The following is a 21,731-nucleotide window of genomic DNA, read 5'->3' on the forward strand; positions in this document are numbered from 1 at the left end:
GTTATGAAAAAACTTTGAGTTTTCGTCCCCAGAAGCTAGCCAAATGTCTATGATTGTTTGTCTCCATTGCTCTTCTTTGTTTTTAGAATCTTCAGTTTTGTACTTTCCAACTATTTTATCCTTTCCTTGGCTTCTTTTGTCTCATGTCCATCACCCTCGGTCTTTCCAATATTTCTAGGGCTACTTGAATGTTTTTTAATTTTTCCTCTTCCCTTATCCTTTTTTATTTTTCCCATAGTATTGTAGCTTGTTTAGTTCTTTTGAAGTTTTCCATGAATTGATGAGCTATGGAGAGACCTTGGTCAGGGGAGTGTGCGATCTAGGTGGCCTTTACCAAATCACTATAAATTTCCTCTAGAAGCCGACCTATATTAAATTTAAATGGGCTTCCAGACTTCCCACTGCTTCCTTTCAGCTCCAGAAGAATAGGGAAACAGTATGATTCTCCTCCCATCCCTACCTATTTTCGAAAAATGGATATTCTACTTGTTAGATATTTGTTCATCAAAAAACGATCCAACCTCTTTGCCACCCTAGCCAAATGCAAGCACCTGCTTCTCCATCTTGGTCTGTATATGATCAAGTTCATATCTATTAGCTTGCTAGCCATCAACTTGTTCACAAAGAAATCATCCAAGGGATCAACTTGTGTCTACGGAACCCAGGTCTCAGACATGCCCAATGAGAAATTTAAATCCACTCCCACCACATCATTAGGATCATTCATGAAGGACTTAGATATAAGGGAATTCAAAAAAGTGACCCTATCTTGACATGGGCCGTAAATGTTGATGAACGAGATATCCATGCATAGCTCAGGGGAGTATACCTCAGGCCCCAGGTGTTACCGGGAATAGTGTCTATGCAGAACTGCTAATCCCACTAAGGCTGGTAGCTACCTTAGAAACAAACAAACTAAAACTACTTTCGTTTTCCTTTATGAAGGATAGATGAGAGAAGAATAAAGGAGACCAACCTCTATCTTGCGCTTGGTTCCTTGCTCGATTCCTCTCTCTTCTGATAGTCCTTTGCTACTTGTTTTCGTACCCAGCTTCACAGAACCTGTAGAATCAAAGCAGCATAGCACTATACGAGAACATGGATCTATTATCATAAGCAATATAGGATTAGATGTATATTAACCACACAAATGCATGAAACATCAATCACACAAGTGTATGGAGGAAAACTAGAATAGTTTTATTGATAATCAAGAAAGAGCCAAGAGAATTGCAACCAATTGTTCTGACCCAGCATCATCCTCTCAGCAAGTAAGCCATTCTTCACCTCATGAAAAGATTAGATCACCCAGCACTATGATGTTGCCTCAAGAAACCAACACCAATTCCTTACAAGATGCAAAATTCTAGCCTCTGGATCTCTGGGATGAGGGATCCATATATAGATGTCTGCAAGGGAGATGAGTCAGCTTGTGATTTGATTAGTGTCTTCCCTTTGATAGTTCTTGATTCCACTTGGAGATTGATGATCTCTTACTCATCCCTGGTCGAATAGGCAAGTGTCACGGGAGAAGTTTCTGGAAGATTCCATGCTTCTCCACCTTGCGGATTGACCCTGCCATTTGTCAGTTCTCGCCCATCGCACCCCATAGAAGGGCTTTTTGATATGCAACGCACCTACTGTGTGTATTTAGGTGGGATGCAACGCACTTTGCCTATGGATAAGGTGAAATGGTCTAGTTTTGACCATTTCTAAGTAGTTTTTCATGGAGAACTTCTGGGAGATGCTGTAATCAGTTGACCTCGTTCTTTTAGGGGTTGGAACAACAACTTTAGGGACTTAGGAGCCCTTGGTTTATGGAAATTTTATGCTTGGGGTTGCAGTGCCCAAAAATGTCTATAACAGTTGCCCCCTAAAGCATGAGGGCATTAATATTTTGATGTCGGGTGAAATGCTTTATCATGAGGATCCGAAGTTCTTTCAAGCTGGAAGGAGACCTGTAATAGGATACAATACAATACATTATCTTCATAAATTTTTCATGATCTAGCTGAGGCGGGCATTCCCATGCTCAGCTTTATAAATTCATTTTTCATGTACATGAGACAGATAATCGTCTGAGTGTAGACTGATGATTCTGGTAGAGCCATCATACCTTAGATTGGATGATTATCTGTGTAGCAATGATGTACATTTGATGTATTTATTTTCCTAAATATATATCGCAGCCTGGATGGATGAAACTAGATCCAGGGTCTTCAATCTCGTTCAATCTTCACTCAAAGTACAAGTCGATCCATGTAAGAGATGTTCTGGAGTCGAACATGGAAAGACATCGCCTGATTACCAACCAATGATGTAAGTTGTTAACAGACGCGAGAGGAATCACCAATAATGATAATGATCCTCAAGGTAATGCAGTACAATTCACGTGGTGTGAATAAGGGACTTGGCGTCGAACACCACGTAAAATCTTTTGGTTGAAGACCATTGATGTAAACTTGTCACGGAAGTGAGAATCTTGCCATTGAGGCATGCAAGCTTCAAAGTACTGAAAGGGTTGTTCCTAGATCGACTTCTTGGATAATGAGCTGATGTTGACAAGAAGCGATCCATCATAGGAGGGCCTTAATGAATCCCACACCAATGACACAAAATGGAGCAAATGATTTTAATGGAGGTGAAAACAATCTGGTGATGTACGGTTCAGGGTGGCGGTCATGAAAGAATGGAGCAAAAATGTATTATAGTGGGTGAGACACAGGTGAATTCTCTAAATGATTTCTCTTGAACATATCGGTGACACTGACATGATGGATTGGTAGCATTAACCCAAATGTGGATGGTGTGATGGAACCATGGTGATATGACCAATGAATGGAACAACCCAACCCGACTAGGATGCGGAGTGAAAGTGTCATGTTCAAGGGTGACTTGCTACCAACAAAGTTTCTTCAAGTTTTCTTCCCAATTTTTCCCTAGTCATTGCTGACCAGTACCTCTTTATTTTTGTCAAGCTTGAGGAGGATAACATATGCTTGTTCTATAATTTTCCCTTCGGGCAAACCCATCGCTATGTTTTAACGAGCCTAGCGATAGTGAAACTCGTTCTTGTCTGTTATGGACAAGTTTGTCGCTATTAGGTTTTAACGAGTTTAACGACAAAGATAACTTGGTCCTTTTCAATTTTAGAGAGTCTGAAAAGGAACGTAAAGGAAACTCCAATAAATCATTTTTCATCATCTAATCCCTTAAGTCCGAAAAAGTATAAAACAATACAGAAGGGATGAATTTTTGGTACTTTTAACGAGCCGAACCAGACAAGCGCTCGATCTTTTTGTGTAATAATCCCTTAGGTCCAAAAAGATTAAAATATAAAGGAGGGATAACACTTCCGGTCACTTTAACGAGCTGGAGAGGCCAATGGCTTGACAATCTTTTCATATTTTACGAGTCAGTTGAAAAGAGCTTAAAGGAGACTCGTTTTTGAGGAACGAGTGATAAATTCGGGTAGCAGATGATTCCAGGTAAGGTTTGGAATTTTCCAATCATGGCAGTGTCACAAGGATGGCTAACAAGATCACTCTTCGCAGCTATTCCTCAAAAGGGGTGAACAGTCAAGTGGAGGTGAATGATCGGCCAATACAGAGTGGAGGTGATGATGAGAACACGACCAAGGCTTCAAATGCTGAAATACTACATTCACGATGGTTATTTACCGGAAATTAGTTCATTTTTTAATGAGCTTAAATGCGGGGGGAAACACTTGCTCATTGCTTATGTTTATTTTTTAACGAGCTTGAATTCCGCAATAAAACTGCTCGATCTAGTCGTATAATAAGGATGTCTCATCTAAGATGCCATTTTTGTGGAGCTTGCACCTTACAAAGCTTTGCTCTGGATCCTTTCTTTATGCAAGTTAGGAAACGACTAATCCTACGAGTTTAAAGGGTTAGAGGACCTACAAATTTAAAAAATAAATAGTTGCTCTTCGCTTGCACGCCAAAAGGTTTGCATGCCCCCAGGTATAGAGAAAAATTTCCAGGTTACCAAGAAAGTTTCATCCGCGTAGCGGATAAAATTCTTTCTCGGCGATGCCTATCGAAATAGGAAAAGAGGAGTGGTGTCACCCGGCATAACCTTAATGAAGGTATCTTATTCCAGTTTGTTCCCATTTTCCTGTAAGGATGGGTTCGCCATATTAGTCATATATCCCTCGTGGAAATCAACCCTATACCCAAGGTTCTCCTGCCGAAGCAGACCAGGATGCATGCCCCCTGGGTTTCAGTCATGTCCCCCGAATCACTCGCGCTCATCAGGTGGACGAACTGGGGATTGATGAGACATTCCTTGCGTGAAAAGACCATTCAAGGATGGTATATGAATATTTTCTATGCGTGAACCGGGGAATGAAAGCTGGTCTACGAGCTTGACCACTCTTCCTTTGTCGGAAAACACATTACTCTAAAGAGTGAGGAGACAATGGCTCCCATGCAATAAATGTAGTCTCGTCCAAGGAGTAGATTATAATCTAGGGGTCCTTGGGAAGGATCCCTAACGGTCGACTGATTCCTTTGTCAAAGCCTGTTAGATTTCTCATTTCAGGCAAAAGCGATGGCGAACCAAGCGCTTTCCAAGCAGTTGAGGAAAGGATACTCACAGAAGCCCCTTCATCTATGATGGTATCGGCCATAACCATTCTATATACTTGAGTGATGATTCAGAATGGTATACTAGCCGGTAAATGGGGTCTGCCTGGTAGATTCCAGTCAAAGGAAACGACCAGGTTGCTTGGAGGTGGGACTGAATAGACGGTCGGGTATGACTCTGACGAACTTCCTTCCTGCAGTAAAGGAACGGGTAAACTGCCCCCATGCTCATCAGAGTCTGTGTTTATGAAGAGAATTTGGACGGTGTCATCTTTGTTCTCTTCGGTGACTGTATCATCTGAAGACGGAACCTCTGAAGGCAAGACCGGTTCAACTGCCGCCTTGACCTTTTGACTTTCGTCTGGTATGGATTCAGATGGTTTATCTTCAATGATAGACGCTTCGGCCAACCACAAGGGCGTGTTAGCCAGATTTTCAACTAGTGACGGGCTCGGCAAGAGTTTCTTATATCCAGGAGGGAGCCGTAACGGTGAAACCGGACGGTTGTCCAAAACTATTTTAGCCTCATCTAAGAAGGGACAACGGTGAATGGCATGATCACCTTCACACAGTCTACAAGGAATTTTACCTTTTCCTTTTTGTCCAGGGGCTTCACTTTCACTAGTTGACGGTGTACTTTCAACATGATCACCAGAGGTTGACGACACTGGGTTGTGCAAACGAGGAGACCAGTCCCTTAGGATTCGAGGGATGCAAGGACAATCTCTATGATAGTGGTCTCCTTTGCAAATGACACATGGAGATTTAGGCCTGGTCGGTGCAGTGTGTGGATTTTCGTTAGACGACGCTTGGTTGCCCCTTTTCACCTTTGGCTCCTTCTTCTTCTTTTCCTTCTTCTTCTCAGGTACTTGATTTTTGGCTTTACCAGCTTCATCAAGCAAAGAGGAAGGAGGAGAGGAAGAATTGGACGAAGTAGAGGGTTGGGGGGTAACTCCGGTATCGTTTAGTTGCTGACTTGATTGTTCAGGAATCACGGTGTTCTGAACGACGAAGGTTGAGAAGAGCCATATGGGCAAACCAATTGTCAATCCTGGAAGTGACAATGTGGCCATATGGGGTGCACCAACATCTCCCCAAGAGGAGAAGGGACTAGGATTTCCTCCAAGAGGAACTTCTTGGTTGGTGGACTCCATTTTCCTCAACCCAAGACCAACGTAGGAAAGGTGATAATTATTCCGTTTAAAATAAATTTTAGACGCTTTGACACAACTTGTTTTTTCAATTTTTAAGAGTCGAGAAAAAACAAAAGATGACTCTAGTCGCCTTCGATTTTTAATGAGCCTGAAGTGACAAGTGCTCAGATGGACCTTTTCCGTTAAGGAGTCTGAAAAGGAACGAAAGGGACTACTCTGGAAATCTAGATAGAGGGATTACCAAACCAATCGCAAAACTGCAGAATACTTTTTACGGTACGACAATCAATCTTCCTGAATGTTGTGTTCAGTGCATTGCGATCGATAGGGCGGCAGACACAACTTCCTATGGATAAAGGATAAAGCCTATTGTGGTCTCCCAAAATATACTCGACAGTACGTGGGAGCACAAGTCCGTACTAGTACTTATCGTCTCAAAGTGGAGGAATCACCCAACCAACAGTGAAAACAACAGTTACCAGGTTTTACGACGCTGGAATACGTCTCTAGCCTAGACTTCTAGATGTTGTGCGTTAGGTTCCAAAGCGTTGTTAGATTCATTAAATTTATTTTATAGTTGATCTTGCTTAAGAAATTTTCCTTTCAGGTTCACTGCGTGATGTAGATGTACAATTCCTAAAATGCAATCTAAGATGATAAACAGTCGTTTAATCTTCTTTTTTGCAAATGAAAATCCTAGCTACTAAGGAAAGAGAGATGGCGTTCTTTCAACAAAGAGCAAAGAGCACACATTATATGCACTGTCCTAAATCAAACCAACAAACAGTCTAAATGCAAATGCACATGCATGTATTTGTTTTCAGCCTTCTTAATGTGTAAATGGTAAAAAGAAAGCTAATGCGCAAATCTGAATTATTTTTCAAAGCGACAATTACTAACAAGTTTCTTTTCAAAACAAAATGAGGACAATGACAACACTTTGCGATTTGGAATTGAAAACTTGCTTTCGACACTAGAAAACCTACTAATTCAGATCAAATACAATAGTAACAGGGTAATCGACTATCAAGAGCAATCAGACTCACTTCTATGACTGAAAACGACACTTTCAAATCAAGAAACGACAGTACAATTATGTTACTTCTTTGTAAAGGAGAACTGAAAATGACTCAAAAATACATAAAAAACATTTACAGTTCTTTGCACAATGGAGGCATAATAACATCAAGGAAAGGGGTTTCAAACAGAGGTGTATTGACTACAGGTAGCAAAACTCCTGAATGGATCTAAAAAGAGTGAACACAGAAACCAAAATTTAGAAACAATGCCTTGTCTGATCAGCGCACCTGTAACACAATGAAACTGAAATGCAACGCACCTACTACACTCAGGAAGTGTGCTGCATTTGAAGTTCACAGAACAGACAGTGCGCTGGACCAGGGACGAGACTTTAATTGGACTCCGGGTCACAGTTTGCAGTTCAGTTTAGGGATTTAGGCCAAGCAAGTGGTAATTAGTAAATCAATCATAGGGGTAGATCTAAGGAGGTTACTAGAGCCACCACGAGGGCAATTAGAAAGCTTGTAAATCAATTGTTTAATTTATAAACAAAACCCGGAGATTGACTGAAGCAGCATTGATCTACTTTGCACTTGCATAGCAAATACAGTTCGAAGGCTAGCTGGCTTGACTTCAGGCTCCATCTGTAAGTTTATAAAGTAAAAAAATGTAGATGAAAAAACAATCTACTCGCTCCCCAGCGGAGTCGCCATTTTGTTACTGGGAATAGTGTCTATGCTGACAGTAAGTGCGTAAGAACAAAATATTAGACTAATAAGTAGTGTTTCTTATTTACTATGGAATATGTGATTTGTATCATGTTATTTCTTTAAGGTCTTGATAAAATTTGTTTTGGATGGTTGTCTCACTGAAGAATTTTGTGCATGGGAAGGAACAAACCAACCATACAATTAGAATAACAAGAGACAATAAACAAATAAACAATGATTCTAGAAGGAGAAATGAAATAAGAAATGAATTAGTGTAAAACTACGAGTTAATAAATAAGATTAGCAAACAAATGAATAGAAAGGAGAAATGGTACCTTAACAAGGGGAGCAACATAAATGAACAACAAAGGGAGAAAAAATGCCTTCACAAGAAGAAATAAAATACTAATAAAGGCTTCCAACATGAAAGAGAGACGTTACATTAAGACACTGAGTGTATGAAAAACGGGAAAACAAGACCTCCAACATGTGGATAGACTATCAAACAATACCTCCAGGGTGTGGAACATTACATGGTCTGGCGATCTTCATCACCTATGGAAGATTTGTTATGTGTTAATAAAATATACTTAGAACAATTGTGCGTTAATGTCAAATCATTTGTTATGCATTAAAATACTAGAGCATGATGTATTAATGTCAGACCATTGGACTGACAACTATGGGATAATATGGAAGAAACCATTTCATTTTCTGGTCATGGGAGTGTTTCATAGTTTGGTCATGGGAGTTTTAACAAGATATACAGATAGACTATATACATTCTGCCAAGATACATAGGAATGTGGTGTGGATGCCAGAATACTTACAGTAGTTTGTGTTACTGAAGTTTTGCATCACAGTGTGGTGTGGCTTCCAAGATCTCACAGGATGCTCTATGTTACATAGCATGCAGACTAGTCAAGGGATGTGTTACATACATGTCTGATCAATTACAAAATATCAATAGCCAGAGAGCAGTGATAGCTATGCCAGACCATCACTAGACTGCAAACCTTCTACTAAGTTAGAGCATGCCACACCCGTATGTATTAGGATGCCATAATGTACAGACCTGAGCATACAACAACCAAAAGTGGAAGTTGAATCAACTCAGGGGTGCAACGTTGACACCAAAAGAATAATAAAGGAAAAAACCATTTTCCATTGATGTCAAAGGAGGAGGTAAGGAGAAATAATTCTCACGAGAAAACAAAATCATTGTTGCCATCAATGCCAAAGGGGGAGATTGATGGCATATTTGGAATTGATGTCAAAATTTGGTTGTTAAAGTTAGTAAGAAAAAACCCATAGCGGCATTAGTATCTCTTCATGATGCTTATGACTAGTTTAAAAGCACATCCTGATGTAGATAATCGAGTGCACTATATGTCTCAGAAGTATACTAGTGACAAACAAAGTTGCAATCATACATTTATTTTAATCTCAATGGATTCTCCCATGTTTTGATGGGGTACAAATGAAACCAAAATAAATGATCGTAAAGCAATGAATAATGAAGCTAGCCTTGATTCCGTTTTTGAATTTTGCATTGGAAGAAAGTATGACAGAACCTTCAATAGTCATTCCACCTATGATTTCATGAATGATATGTTCTATAAATTTGAGTATAAATATAATGAGGGATATAAAAAGGACGTGGGTAATAGCCTAAAAGGAAATAAAGGTAGTCTTGAAGTTAATAACAAAAAGAACATGGTTTCCACAAAAAAAAAGGAACACAAAGAGCTTAAAAGAGTTGATCAATTAAGAATAGGCAGAATGCAGTATTTGAGTGAACACATATTCTATTAACCTTGAACATTGTGTTTGTGGAATGATGCATTTCCCTTATGAATGAAGAAGATTACTCAACCAAACAGGATATATCTATTAGGATGATTGTAGCACATTATTTAATAGACAAATGACACAAAATGATGTAGTAAGATTTCATTAAAAGGTGATTATTGAAGGTCTATTTTAGTCTTGTTGATCATATTTTTTGTAATTTGAGTGAGGTGTAAAAGGAAGAAACTAACTTAGGGAAGCTAAAGAAAAGTTCCGTTCCAAATCAATCCTAGAAGGCAATCTTTTTGGATGTATTTTTCTATGCAACAATGACGAAGGCATGAATCTCTTTGTTGTAATGCTATGATTACAACTTCTAAAACAATTATTGTGGTCCTATAGCAGAATTTGGCACACAAAAAGATTATTTTGTTGAGACAAGTATAAGGTTAGTGTTGAAGATGATACACAACTGAAGTTTGAAGAGTATGAAAGATCATAGAGAGAAAAACGAGCAGCTTGGGTTGAATGAAATGGACACATATTCATAGATATTGCATATACTCAAGGCAGTGGTATGTTGTAGTAGAATTTGAATTTGACCATAAAACAGAGTGTAGTGAGCAATGGATAATCATTTAGTGGCACTTTATTGAAGGTCTAGAGAAAGGGGAATTTTCCAAAAACAAAGGATTATTTTTTAGAGGAGTTGGAGACAAAGAAATAACAACATTGAGAGGGATTGGAGACAAAGAAACAACAAAATCATAGCACTGTACCAAAGGCTAAATTAGTGAAGTAATAATTATTTCTTGCCCATGGTTATGAATGTAGTTCCATAAGTGAAACAAATTATTTGAAGAACTACCAAAGGAGAGTAAGAACACTTAGGAGTGAATGTAGCCCTTGCATGTTTCTAATAGTTATCCTCACCATCAAAGGTGTTACAGTAGGATCTAATTCTACACTGAAAGAAGACTTGGGAAAAGGTCTATTGTATGTTCCAGGATGTAGACTCATGGTCAACACATTTGGTAACCAATCTCTCAACATTACATTAGGTGATTGTCATTGTGGGTAGTGTTGACCACTACGTGTCAATGACCCATAGTAGTACACCCCTGTTTTTTTGCAAAAGGGATAGTGCTTGATCGACGTGTCTGTACCGTCTAGCTATCATCATTAACCTAACTTCCATATGTTATATAAACCCATTTTGCATGTGTATAATGTAAATAATCTCAGTAGACCCATGTCATGGATGTAACGACCTAGGTAAACCTATATTTCTAGCGATCATATCCATTCTAGGAGGTTTTTCATCTCACCGATTCATTTTTGGATGATTGGCCGTTTTTCCCTCTAGTCTTACCCCAAAGCTAGAATGGATTTTTTCACTAGGATCTTAGGCGAGTCCTAGTGTTCTAGATCAAGTCTATGTAAAAGTTATTTGGGAATAATCCTAACTATTTGGTTAGGTTCATGGAAAATTTTAGGGTCTAATATTCGCTGGTGGGCTATTTTTCCAAAAAAAAGATTCGCCAATTTCCATTTTTTATAAAAACACTTCGCCCAAATTTTACAATATCAAATTATTTTACATTAAAAATCACCAAAATTATATAGATAGTATATATATAATCGTTATAAATGAACTTTGAGAAAGATCTTTGTACAGGATAATCATTTTCTTTTGCGAAAACGAAGTTGAGGATGGAGTACGGACGATCTAGGGTTTGCAAGGGCTATGGTTAGGTCTTCCTGGACCCTGCAGACCGTGCATGAACCACCTTCCCGTTTCCGTTCCGCTCTCCGCTGTGACTGTTTACCCTAACCGCTCCGCCGTTTCACCTGCTGGTAACTTCATGGTGGTCTGAGCCCGCATCACGACTAACGGCGTAACTGCGACGGAACATCCTCTACTGCTCGGGATGGCCTCTTCTCAACTGTCGTTTTCCCCCCGGCTACTTTCCGTTTCGAGGTGTCTGCAGATCCTAGGAGCAGCTGGCAATGGAAGACATTGAAGCCGTCGATTACTCTGCGGACCCATTGGAAGGGGTCTCCATTTGGCGCACCCCCCTTGGCGCATCTGGAGGTATGTACAGCTCGGATTATTCTGCTCCATTTCCGCCATTTCCGTTCTCTGAACCGCATTCATTTCCTCCTGTTATTCTCCCGGACGACCCGCCTTCCTGGCCCGCTCTTACCACTCCCCCGCACTCTCCGGCTAACCTAGGGTTTGTTTCGAGCGGTTTAAACCCTAACCCTGGTTCATTTCCCCTGGTTTCGAACTCTATCCCCCTTCATTACCACAACCCTTCCCTCCCGGGACCTTCCATTGGCATCCCTGTCTCTTTCGAGATCTCGTCTGGCAGTTTTACCGTAGTTCCTCCTCTCACTGGAGCACCATCGTCTTCTGACCCACTTGGTCACCCCCATCCGACTCGGCACCCGGATTTACAGTCGGAGAACCCGCCTCTGCCTACCCATCCCCTTCGTCATCCCCCCCCCAGGGGCCCTAAGCGGAAATATAAGTGTTTTAAATCCAGGGAGGAGGACGTTTTTCTCCGGTTAGAAGAAGACATTCGTTGGGGTGAGACCATGGATTTTGCGGACCGTGTCTTGGTCGGTCGCATCCGTGGCCGTAGTTACTCGGCTGCACGATTGAAGCAGTGGGCAGCGGATGTTTGGGGTCACCATCTGGTTGATATCCCATTTGTGCAGACCTTCGTGCGGGGATGGTTCGCACTCCGTTTCGCGCGTGCAGACCATACTAACTGGGTACTCTCATCATACTGGCATTTTGACCATGCACCGGTGCTTCTGAAAAGATGGACTCCTCTCTTCGACCCTGAGACGGAGCAAATTGGCATTGGACCAGTATGGATTAGGCTACCTGGTCTACCACTCCAGTACTGGTCAGAGGACATCTTTAAGAGGATTGGGAATGCTATCGGTGTTTATATGGGATATGATAAATCCTATCTGCAGACTGGAATGATGGCATACGCCAGGATTCTCATTAATCTGGACACGAGAGGGGGCCTGCTGGAATACATTACGATCCAATGGAGGGATACTGAACGCAGGCAGATCATCGACTATGAAGGAGTTCCATATAGATGTCGCCGTTGCCACAAGGTGGGCCACCTATACAGAGACTGCCCACTCCTCAAGAAATCTGGTACATTCGGCTCTGAAGATGCAGCTCCTCAGCCGCGGGACACCCAACCTGAGAACCAGCCTGATCAGAACACTGAGGCACCGGTACCCCCTCCGATCGAGGAAGAACCTGAGAAAGCTGGAACTGATGGAGATGCAGGGGTACCCTCTGATCCGCAGCCGGTCCCGTCTGATCTGCAGACGACCATTGGACAAGAGGATCTGACGCTTTCGGGTAAGTCACCTTACTTTTCTCTGTCCAATCCTACTTCATGTATGACTTTGGGCATATCTTCTCATTTATCTGCACCTACATCCGGCATTTCAATATATCCTTCTTCTCCACATGCGCCCCATCCCATACATAATCACTCGCATTCCTCTCTCTCATGCACCATTCCACAGCCCACACCGGTGGCTCCTCCATCCAGAATCTCTTCGTCGCTGGCCTCCCCCTCTCGAATCACATCTCCATCTCCGCCCCGCTACTCCCTCCGGCCCCGCTCTAAAGACCGAGGACCTGATGCTGTTGGATTTGATCTCAGTCAAACTCCATTTCACAAGGCCTCCAGGGGCAGACCCTCCCGTATATCCAAGGCTAGACACACTGCTGACTCTGAGGTCGCCCTGGGGCGACAGCAAACCATCATTCGGGCCCTTAGAGCGAGGAATGGCCCTGCACCCATTCCCTAATGAAATTTTTGTCTTTCAACTGCCGGGGGTTTGCTAGTTCAGCCAAAAAACTAGCCCTCAGGAGACTTCTCCTTACATCACAGATGGACTTCGTTTTCCTACAAGAGACTCTCTGTCATGCTGACCCCCTCATTTGAACTCTCTCTGGCTGGCTTCCTTCCTGGACCTTCCATGCTTTGGATGCGTCTGGAAGATCAGGGGGTTTGGCAATTGGGGTCAATAATAAAGTTGTGGAGATCAAGAACACTTTTGGAGGGAGAGGGTTTATTGGAATGGACATCTGCACTCATACAGCTGTTAATGACATCAGGATAATCAATGTATATGGTCCCTGTTCTGACCGAGCTAATTATTGGAGTAACCTTCTTACTTCGGAGCTGTTTCAGGCAGACAATATTATACTTGGAGGGGACCTTAACTTCTCTATTGGTTATAGTGAATCATGGGGTCACTCTGCTCAGATCGACTCTCTTTCTGATACTATTTCCAGCTTATTGGAGGACCATCACTGGGTCGACATACCGTCTGCCAAGCTCCAATACACATGGACCAATAACAGGAGTGGTGATCAGAGCCTTGCTAGGAGGCTAGATAGATTCCTCATTAAGGAAGCCCTAGTCAATGTACTTCCCAGAGTCCGGCAATGGGTTGGCACAGGGGGCATATCTGATCACCGTCCTATCTTCTTAGAAGCTGAAGATATTGCCCACAAGATCAAGAGCCCCTATAAGTTCAATGCAGCTTGGCTACAAGATCCCTCATTTATACATCTGGTGCATAACTTTTGGCGAACCAACGCTATCAGAGATGATGAGGATATCTCAGAGGGTTTCGTGAGGAAACTCAAGGAACTTAAGCAACTCACCAAGAATTGGGCTCACCACAAGCGAATTCAGGATAATTTAATTCTCAAGGAAGCTGAAAAGGTCATTGCTGAATTTGAGGAATCCTCTGATGGGACTTTCCCCTCAGCGGCTTGTAAGGAGAATTACATTGCCCTGATTGCTAAGCGCACTCAAATTCTGAAAGAAAGAGAAGAAGGATGGAGACTCAGAAGCAGAGCTATTTGGCTCACTGAAGGAGATGCAAACACTAAATTTTATCATAAGTTTGCAAATGGGCGTAAAGTAATCAATACTATCTGGGAACTAAGGAATGCACAAGGGGACTCTGTCACTTCACAACGGAACCTGACCAGATTAGCCACCGAACATTTCAGAGGCATCTATAGAGCACCTGCACAGGCAAATATCATGGAAATTATGAGAGTGGCCGAACTTTTTTCCCAGATACATCGAGCAGGATGATGCAGACGAACTGTAGAAGGAAGTGACGATGGCAGAATTAGAAGCTACATTGAAATGGTTCAAGAAAGACAAGAGTCCTGGACCTGACGGATGGACTATAGAATTCTATCTTGCTTTCTTTGATCTCATAGGCCAAGACCTCCTGAATGTAGTTGAAGATAGCAGAAAGAGAGGTCGCATTTCCTCTGCCATTAAATCTACCTTCATAGCTCTTATTCCCAAGTCAAACGCCCCTTGCACTTTTGATGACTTCCGGCCTATATCACTCTGCAATTGCCTTTACAAGATCATTGCTAAAATCATTGCCAACCGACTCAAGCCTATACTTTCTCAGCACATCTCTGCAGAACAGTTTGCATTCCTTCACCATCGCCAGATCCATGAGGCCATCGCTTCCGCTCAAGAACTGCTGCATACCATGCATATCAAAAAACAGAAAGGTATGATCCTTAAGGTTGATCTTTCCAAAGCATTTGATCGTACCAATTGGCTTTATCTGAGGCTGCTGCTTACTCATCTGGGCTTCCCCTATGAGTTCATCAAATGGACCATGAGCTGTATCACTGATGTCTCTTACAGTGTACTTCTAAATGGGGAAGCCTCCTCCTTCTTTACTTCTGAGAGAGGACTTAGATAGGGTTGCCCTCTCTCCCCCCTGTTGTTTTTACTCATCATGGAAGGGCTGAGTAGAATTCTTTCTTCTGCTCGTGATAGACAACTACTTACTGGTATCAAGATTACTGATCATCTCATCCTCACACACCTTCTTTTTGTTGACGATATCCTTATCTTTCTCAATGGCGGCATTGGAGACTCTACCACCCTCCATAACTCATTTCATCTTTTTCAACATGCTACTGGAATGATGATCAATGTACAGAAATCCTCCATCACCTCATATGGATGCTCTGTCAATGAAGTTGCATTTGCAAATCAGCGATTTCCTTATAATAACCTGACCCTGGCAGATGGTATTAAATATCTTGGCTTCCGATTGAAGCCTAATGGTTACAGGATCGCTGACTGGTTGTGGCTGATTGCCAAAGTGGAAAAGAGATTACAAGTTTGGTATCACCGTTATCTTTCCCGTGCGGGCAGGCTCATTCTTATCAAGGCAGTGATTGAGGCCACTCCAGTTTATTGGATGGCCCTGACTTGGATACCGAAGGGTATTCTCAACAGATTACAGCATATTTGTAGCAGGTTTCTTTGGAAAGGTCACCAGCCGGGTAGGATATTTGCATGGGTGAAATGGGACACTATTGCAAGACCTAAGTGCTGGGGGGGATGGGGTATCAAGCGACTTGACCTATTCTCTAGAGCTCTAGCTGCCAAACTTGGTTGGCAGCTACTCACCTCAGAAAGTCTCTGGACCAAAGTTGCAAGCGCAAAATACATATGGCCTTTGAATGTGATGGACTGGATATGTAGTGAACGAAGACTGCATCATAACATATCCTCCATCTGGAAAGATGTCATTGGTACCCTTCCTTTACTCCGAGAAAGTTTAACTTGGCGCATCAAGGTTGGAAATGCTGTACGTATTGGCCTGGATCCCTGGGTTGGATGTGGAAATACTCACAGACTCTCTGCAGGCATCATCCAACACCTTAATGACAGGGGCATAACTCACATCATGCACATTGGGGATCAGGCCAACTCATCATTTCTTCATCAAGCTTGGACCAGTGCTCAAGCACTTGACATTCCGGCGCAATGGCACGATGAATGGACTGTATTTACGGATGCACTTTCTCAAGCCCACATCAGACTTACAGATGGCCCCGACGAAATCATTTGGGCTTTTTCTAAACATGGATATTATACCCCGAAACTCGGCTATTTAAAGCTCATGGAGACTCACATACCTCCCGTCATTCAGCGAACTTGGAGGTCATTATGGAAACTCAAATCTGCCCCGCGTACTAGACTGCTCTTGTGGAATATCATCTTCGACAAAGTACCCACAGGCACTAATTTGATGAAGCGCTCCTTCCACGGACCATTCCGGTGCCACCTCTGCCACCAGGACGAAGAAAGCACATTACATCTATTTCTGACCTGCAGGATCACTATTTGCTTCTGGAATGACCTCATCTCTCATTTCTCGCATCTGAAACATTGTCATGGAAGCAGTATTATGGAAGCATGGGAAAACTAGAATTCAGATCATTCGGGGAAAGCTATTAATTTACCACCTCTTGCTTGCTGGGCTATCTGGATTGCCCGAACCAGGCCATATTCAACCTAAAGGTCCCTCACTGGCAATCTATCCTTCTTCATACCATTGCAGAGTATAACTTAATCCCGGACGTAGAACATACTGGTCCTATCCGCATATTGAGACAACTGGACATTGACAAATCAAAACCTTGGGGTTTTTTTGATGGTTCAGCTCAGGAGGTGGGGTGTGGGGGAGGAGCCATACTTCACCTTAATGAATCACACAGCTATAAGATACAAATCTATCTTGGCAGAGGAACCAATAACTTCTCTGAACTATGCACTGCAAAACACCTCATTCATTTTGCCATTCTTAAAAACTGTAGACATCTCCAGTTATTTGGTGATTCCAAAATTGTTTGCAATTGGCTGTCTGGTGCATCACATTGTCATGCATTTACATTAAGGCACATTCTTGATGAGGCAAAGAGGCTGATAACTTCTTTTGACTCATTTACTTGTCTTCATATCTACAGGGAACAAAACACTGATGCTGACCATCTCTCCAAAGAGGCAGCGCACAGGCAAGGAGACAATTGGCTGATTCAGGAGGTGAGAGAAGGGTCATTCTACCAGTATTACCATAGGCCCTTTGATGACCAGATGGAAATCGGGCGCTAAGGCCCATTTACAGTTTCATAATTTTGTAATTTTGCTGTAAATATTTATAGATCTATATGGCTCTCTGCGAAGAGCATCAGACACAAATTTTGTTATACTTTACAGTATCTATTTTGGACAGCTCCTTGCGTGGAGAATGATGTTTATTTTTGATTAAACAGTTTACAGACAGAACTCGATAGGCACTGCTGCCTCTTCTTGAATGCTTCGGCATGTGCAAAATGTAATTTCTCAACTTAATAGAAATTACGACTTTTTCCCAGGGGAAAAAAAAAATAATCGTTATAAATTTGAATAATTTTACAAATACATCAATAAACATTTTATAGTTTGCATGTCAGGGACTAGTGACATTCGCCAATGTTTTTAAACTTTAAGGTCTGCTGGATTATATTTGTGTCACAGAAATGGGTAGTATGTGAGGGTCTATTACAAATGTGTTTCCCCCCTTGCAATGTTAGAGATATGTAGATCATGATGTAAAATGTCTAGTACTTGGTCCCTCATAATCATAAAACCATGGCTAATGTTGGCTTAAGAGGTCTTAAACTAGGTTCAAAGCTAGTTGCACCAACCAACAAAAACCTACACTATTGGCCCTTTCGAAAACAACCCGCATAGTGCAGGCTGCAGTCTCACCTGAAGCAGTATGGGGGGATGCAAGAACCAAGTTTCTACATCCAGAGACTAGTGTGATGTCTTTCAGTGCCTTAGATTTGCCTTTACGTAGATCGATAGATTTCTAGGGCTCGTTACTATAACTTTGTTAAAACGGCCTTCAGACCTTCATAAAGGTCCACAATCAGTCCCCGTGGACCTCTAATAGTCAATCTACCTACTTACGCGCATCAGAAAGCGATCCTAAATTGATGTTCATGCATATCTACTTAAGTCGTTAGTAAACATAAGAGAAATCACCAGAGTCTTCATGGAAGTGTTTAAACATGAATTACATACATTATTAAGACCGATTCAACATAATCATGTAGCATTCAATCAATATTTCATAAAACAAGTTATTTATCAACAACATGTAACATTAATAGATATAACAGAAATACTCCGTGATTCTTTGGAAAATTGTCTTTTATTGATATTCGATTCACGGATTATAGGCTCAAACAACCTTGCACACACCACTGCAAGGGTCTGCGCACTTAGCTACAGACTCTACCTAGGCCTCCGCGCACTCAGCTGTGGTGCCTTCCTTTCCCTATCTAAGCACAAGGAAGCAGAGCCTTCCTGCCTTGGCTTCTACCCAAGACTCGTTTATGAACCCAATTCTCTATCTTAGTTCCATCTAGTTACCTCTTTCGTTTTCTAAGACTGAACTATTTATAGACTTTTTCATACAATGCCATTGTTATGAAACCATCTCAATAAAAGATAGAAAAGAAAGATCAACGCCTTAGAATTCAGCCTCTTCGAGGGGGCAGCCTCCTTTACATTACATAAATGAACAATTCTTGGATGATACAAATGACAAAACCTCCTTTCTATATATAGGAGTCTAAGGAGTCACAATATAATCCAACCGACCTAACAATAATAATATAAAGCCACAAAAATAACAATAGAGGGATTCTATGTGGCACAAAAATAACAATATGGGGGTAATAGGGGCACAACAATATAAATAAGGGGTATAACTACAATAGTAATGGGGTAATCACTAGTATTATAGGGACCCAACATGCCCCTCTCCTTCAAAAAAGTGTTGTCCTCAACGCTTGAGTAGTTCTGGATACTTCTGCATAAATTTTTCATCCTCCCATGTGGAATCTTCAGTAGATAAGTTCTTCCACTTGATAAGATACTCTGAAATTGATCGATTTCGTAGCTGTCGAGTTCTTGTTTCTGTGACTGCTTCCAGTTCCAATATAATTTTTCCTTCCTCGTCAAGTTCTGGCAATATTGTTTGAACTGGGAGCTTGTCGCCTATAACCTTCTTCAAACATGAAACATGGAAAACTGGGTGCAATCGAGAAGCTGCAGGAAGCTCCAATTTGTATGCCATAGTACCAATCTTTTGCAACACCTTGTACGGACCATAATACTTTGGTGATAACTTATTATCCTTCTTAGCTTGCTTTAGGGACATTTTCTTATATGGTTGTAGCCGTAGGAATACCCAATCACCTATATCAAAACTTCTTTCACTGCGATGTTGATCTGCCTGTTGCTTCATTCTGTTTTGTGCCAACACGAGGTTATCCTTTAAGAGTTGGAGGACTTGTTGTTGATGTTCGATGTGATGTTCCACTGCCTGAACCTTAGAATTTTCTCTTAAATATGATGTGATGGATGGTGGTTGGTACCCATAAAGTGCCATAAATGGGGTCATTTTTGTTGCTGTATGGAAGGAAGTGTTATACCACCATTCAGCCAGAGGCAACCATTTGACCCATTGTGTCTGTTTATCAGATACAAAGCAACGAAGATATCCTTCCAAACATTTGTTTACTATCTCAGTTTGCCCATCAGATTGAGGATGATAAGATGAGCTATGAGCTAACTGAGTACCAAGACAAGAAAATAATTTGTCCAAAAATTTCCAGTGAAAATGGGATCTCTGTCACTTACAATAATCTTTGGGTTTCCATGTAGCTTTTGAACTGTTTCCATAAATGCAGTAGAAACTGTACTGGCTTTAAATGGATGTGATAATGCACAAAAGTGTGCATACTTGGTAAGTCTGTCAACTACCACCATGATGACACTCTTTCCCTCAGACTTGGGTAAACCTGTGATAAAATCCATTGAAACCTCCTCCCAACGTTGGCTTGGAATGGATAAAGGTTGTAATAGACCCGGTTTCTTAATTGTTTCAACTTTATTTTGTTGGCAAACCAAACATTCCGCCACAAACTTTTGAATATCTGATTTAAGGCCATCCCAAAAAAATTCCTTCTTAACCCTGTGGTAAGTTTTTAAAAATCCTGAGTGCCCTCCTAAGGGAGAAGTGTGCAATTCCATTAGAATCTTTTGTTTTATCTGAGAATTCTTACAGAGGTATAAGCGATCTTTGTACCATAACGAATCATTTTGCCAGCTAAATGTATCAGAAGTACTGGAATCTTGTTGTAGCTTTTGAATAAGTGCCCACACTTCTTCGTCATTCTTCCATTCCTCCTTTGCTTCGTTTATCCAATCTGGTTGGATAATAGAAATGGCACACAACAATGCTTCCATATCCTCATCCTTTCTTGAGAGTGCATCTGCCACCACATTTTGCTTCCCTTTTTTGTAGATGATTTCAAAGTCATAACCCAACATCTTTGTGACCCACTTTTGTTGCTCTTCAGAGGATAATCTTTGTTCTAAAAAGTATTTAAGGCTATCATGATCGGTTTTTACCTTGAAGTGTCTTCCCATTAGGTAGGGTCGCCATTTCTTAAGTGCATGGAGTATTGCCAACATTTCCTTCTCATAAATAGCTTTGCTTAAAAACTTTCCCTTGATTGGATGACTTTCAAAAGCAATGGGTCTTTCATCTTGCATTAGAACAGCACCAATTCCATTTCCTGAAGCATCACATTCCACAATAAAGGTTTTTGTGAAGTCCGGTGTAGCTAAGACCGGTGCTTGGCACATTGCCTCTTTAAGATGTTTAAAGGCCTTTGTTGCTTCCGGAGTCCATGAAAATGAATCTTTCTTCAATAATGTTGTTAGAGGTGCTGCTATTCTCCCATAATTCTTAACAAACTTGCGATAATACCCTGTCAACCCAAGAAGTCCTTGCAGATGCTTTATGGATGTGGGGATTTTCCATTCCTTAATGGCTTTAATTTTGCTAGGGTCTACCTTAACTCCTTCATGAGATAGAATATGACCCAAATATTCCACCTCCTGGACTCCAAAGAAACATTTGGATCTTTTTGCATATAATTGTTTCTCCTCCAATAGTTGTAGCACCCTGTCAACATGTTCAACATGATCCTTCCAAGACTTGCTGTAGATTAGTATATCATCAAAAAATACTAACACAAATTTTCTAAGGAATGGTTTGAAAATTGAATTCATCAAACCTTGAAATGTTGAAGGTGCATTGGTAAGGCCAAAAGGCATGACCAAAAATTCATAATGACCCTCATGAGTTCTAAATGCGGTTTTTGGAATGTCTTCAATCTTCATTCTGATTTGATGATATCCCGAACGAAGATCCAACTTGGTGAAGTAAATTGATCCATGCAATTCATCCAGTAATTCATCAATGACAGGAATGGGAACTTATCTTTAATAGTGAGCTTGTTGAGCTCCCTATAATCTGGACACATGCGCCATGATCCATCCTTCTTGTGCACCAATACTACTGGAGCTGAGAAAGAACTTTGACTCGGTTGAATTATACCAGCCTCTAGCATTTTGCAACCATACGTTCAATTTCACTTTTTTGGACATAGGGATATCTGTACGGCCTGATGTTTGGAGGAACACTTC

At 41.3% G+C, this 21,731-nt stretch overlaps 1 protein-coding gene across 1 annotated transcript; it reads left to right on the top strand.

The window, feature by feature from the left end:
- The first annotated feature begins 13,412 nt into the window (after positions 1–13,412).
- On the top strand, positions 13,413–14,447 carry LOC149174626 (uncharacterized). Its single transcript, XM_089420908.1, has one exon. The coding sequence runs from the start codon at positions 13,413–13,415 to the stop codon at positions 14,445–14,447; it is 1,035 nt and encodes a 344-aa protein (XP_089277034.1).
- The last annotated feature ends 7,284 nt before the right edge of the window (positions 14,448–21,731 follow it).

The sequence above is a fragment of the Pinus tabuliformis genome, chromosome 4_1 (assembly GCF_031772625.1).
Source record: "Pinus tabuliformis cultivar Carrire ecotype Pingquan chromosome 4_1, CPIR1, whole genome shotgun sequence".
Lineage (NCBI taxonomy): Eukaryota > Viridiplantae > Streptophyta > Pinopsida > Pinales > Pinaceae > Pinus > Pinus tabuliformis.

Bases quoted from the DNA above. Each gene is read 5' to 3' on its own strand.
- LOC149174626 (XM_089420908.1), top strand. From the start codon at position 13,413: ATGGACATCTGCACTCATACAGCTGTTAATGACATCAGGATAATCAAT.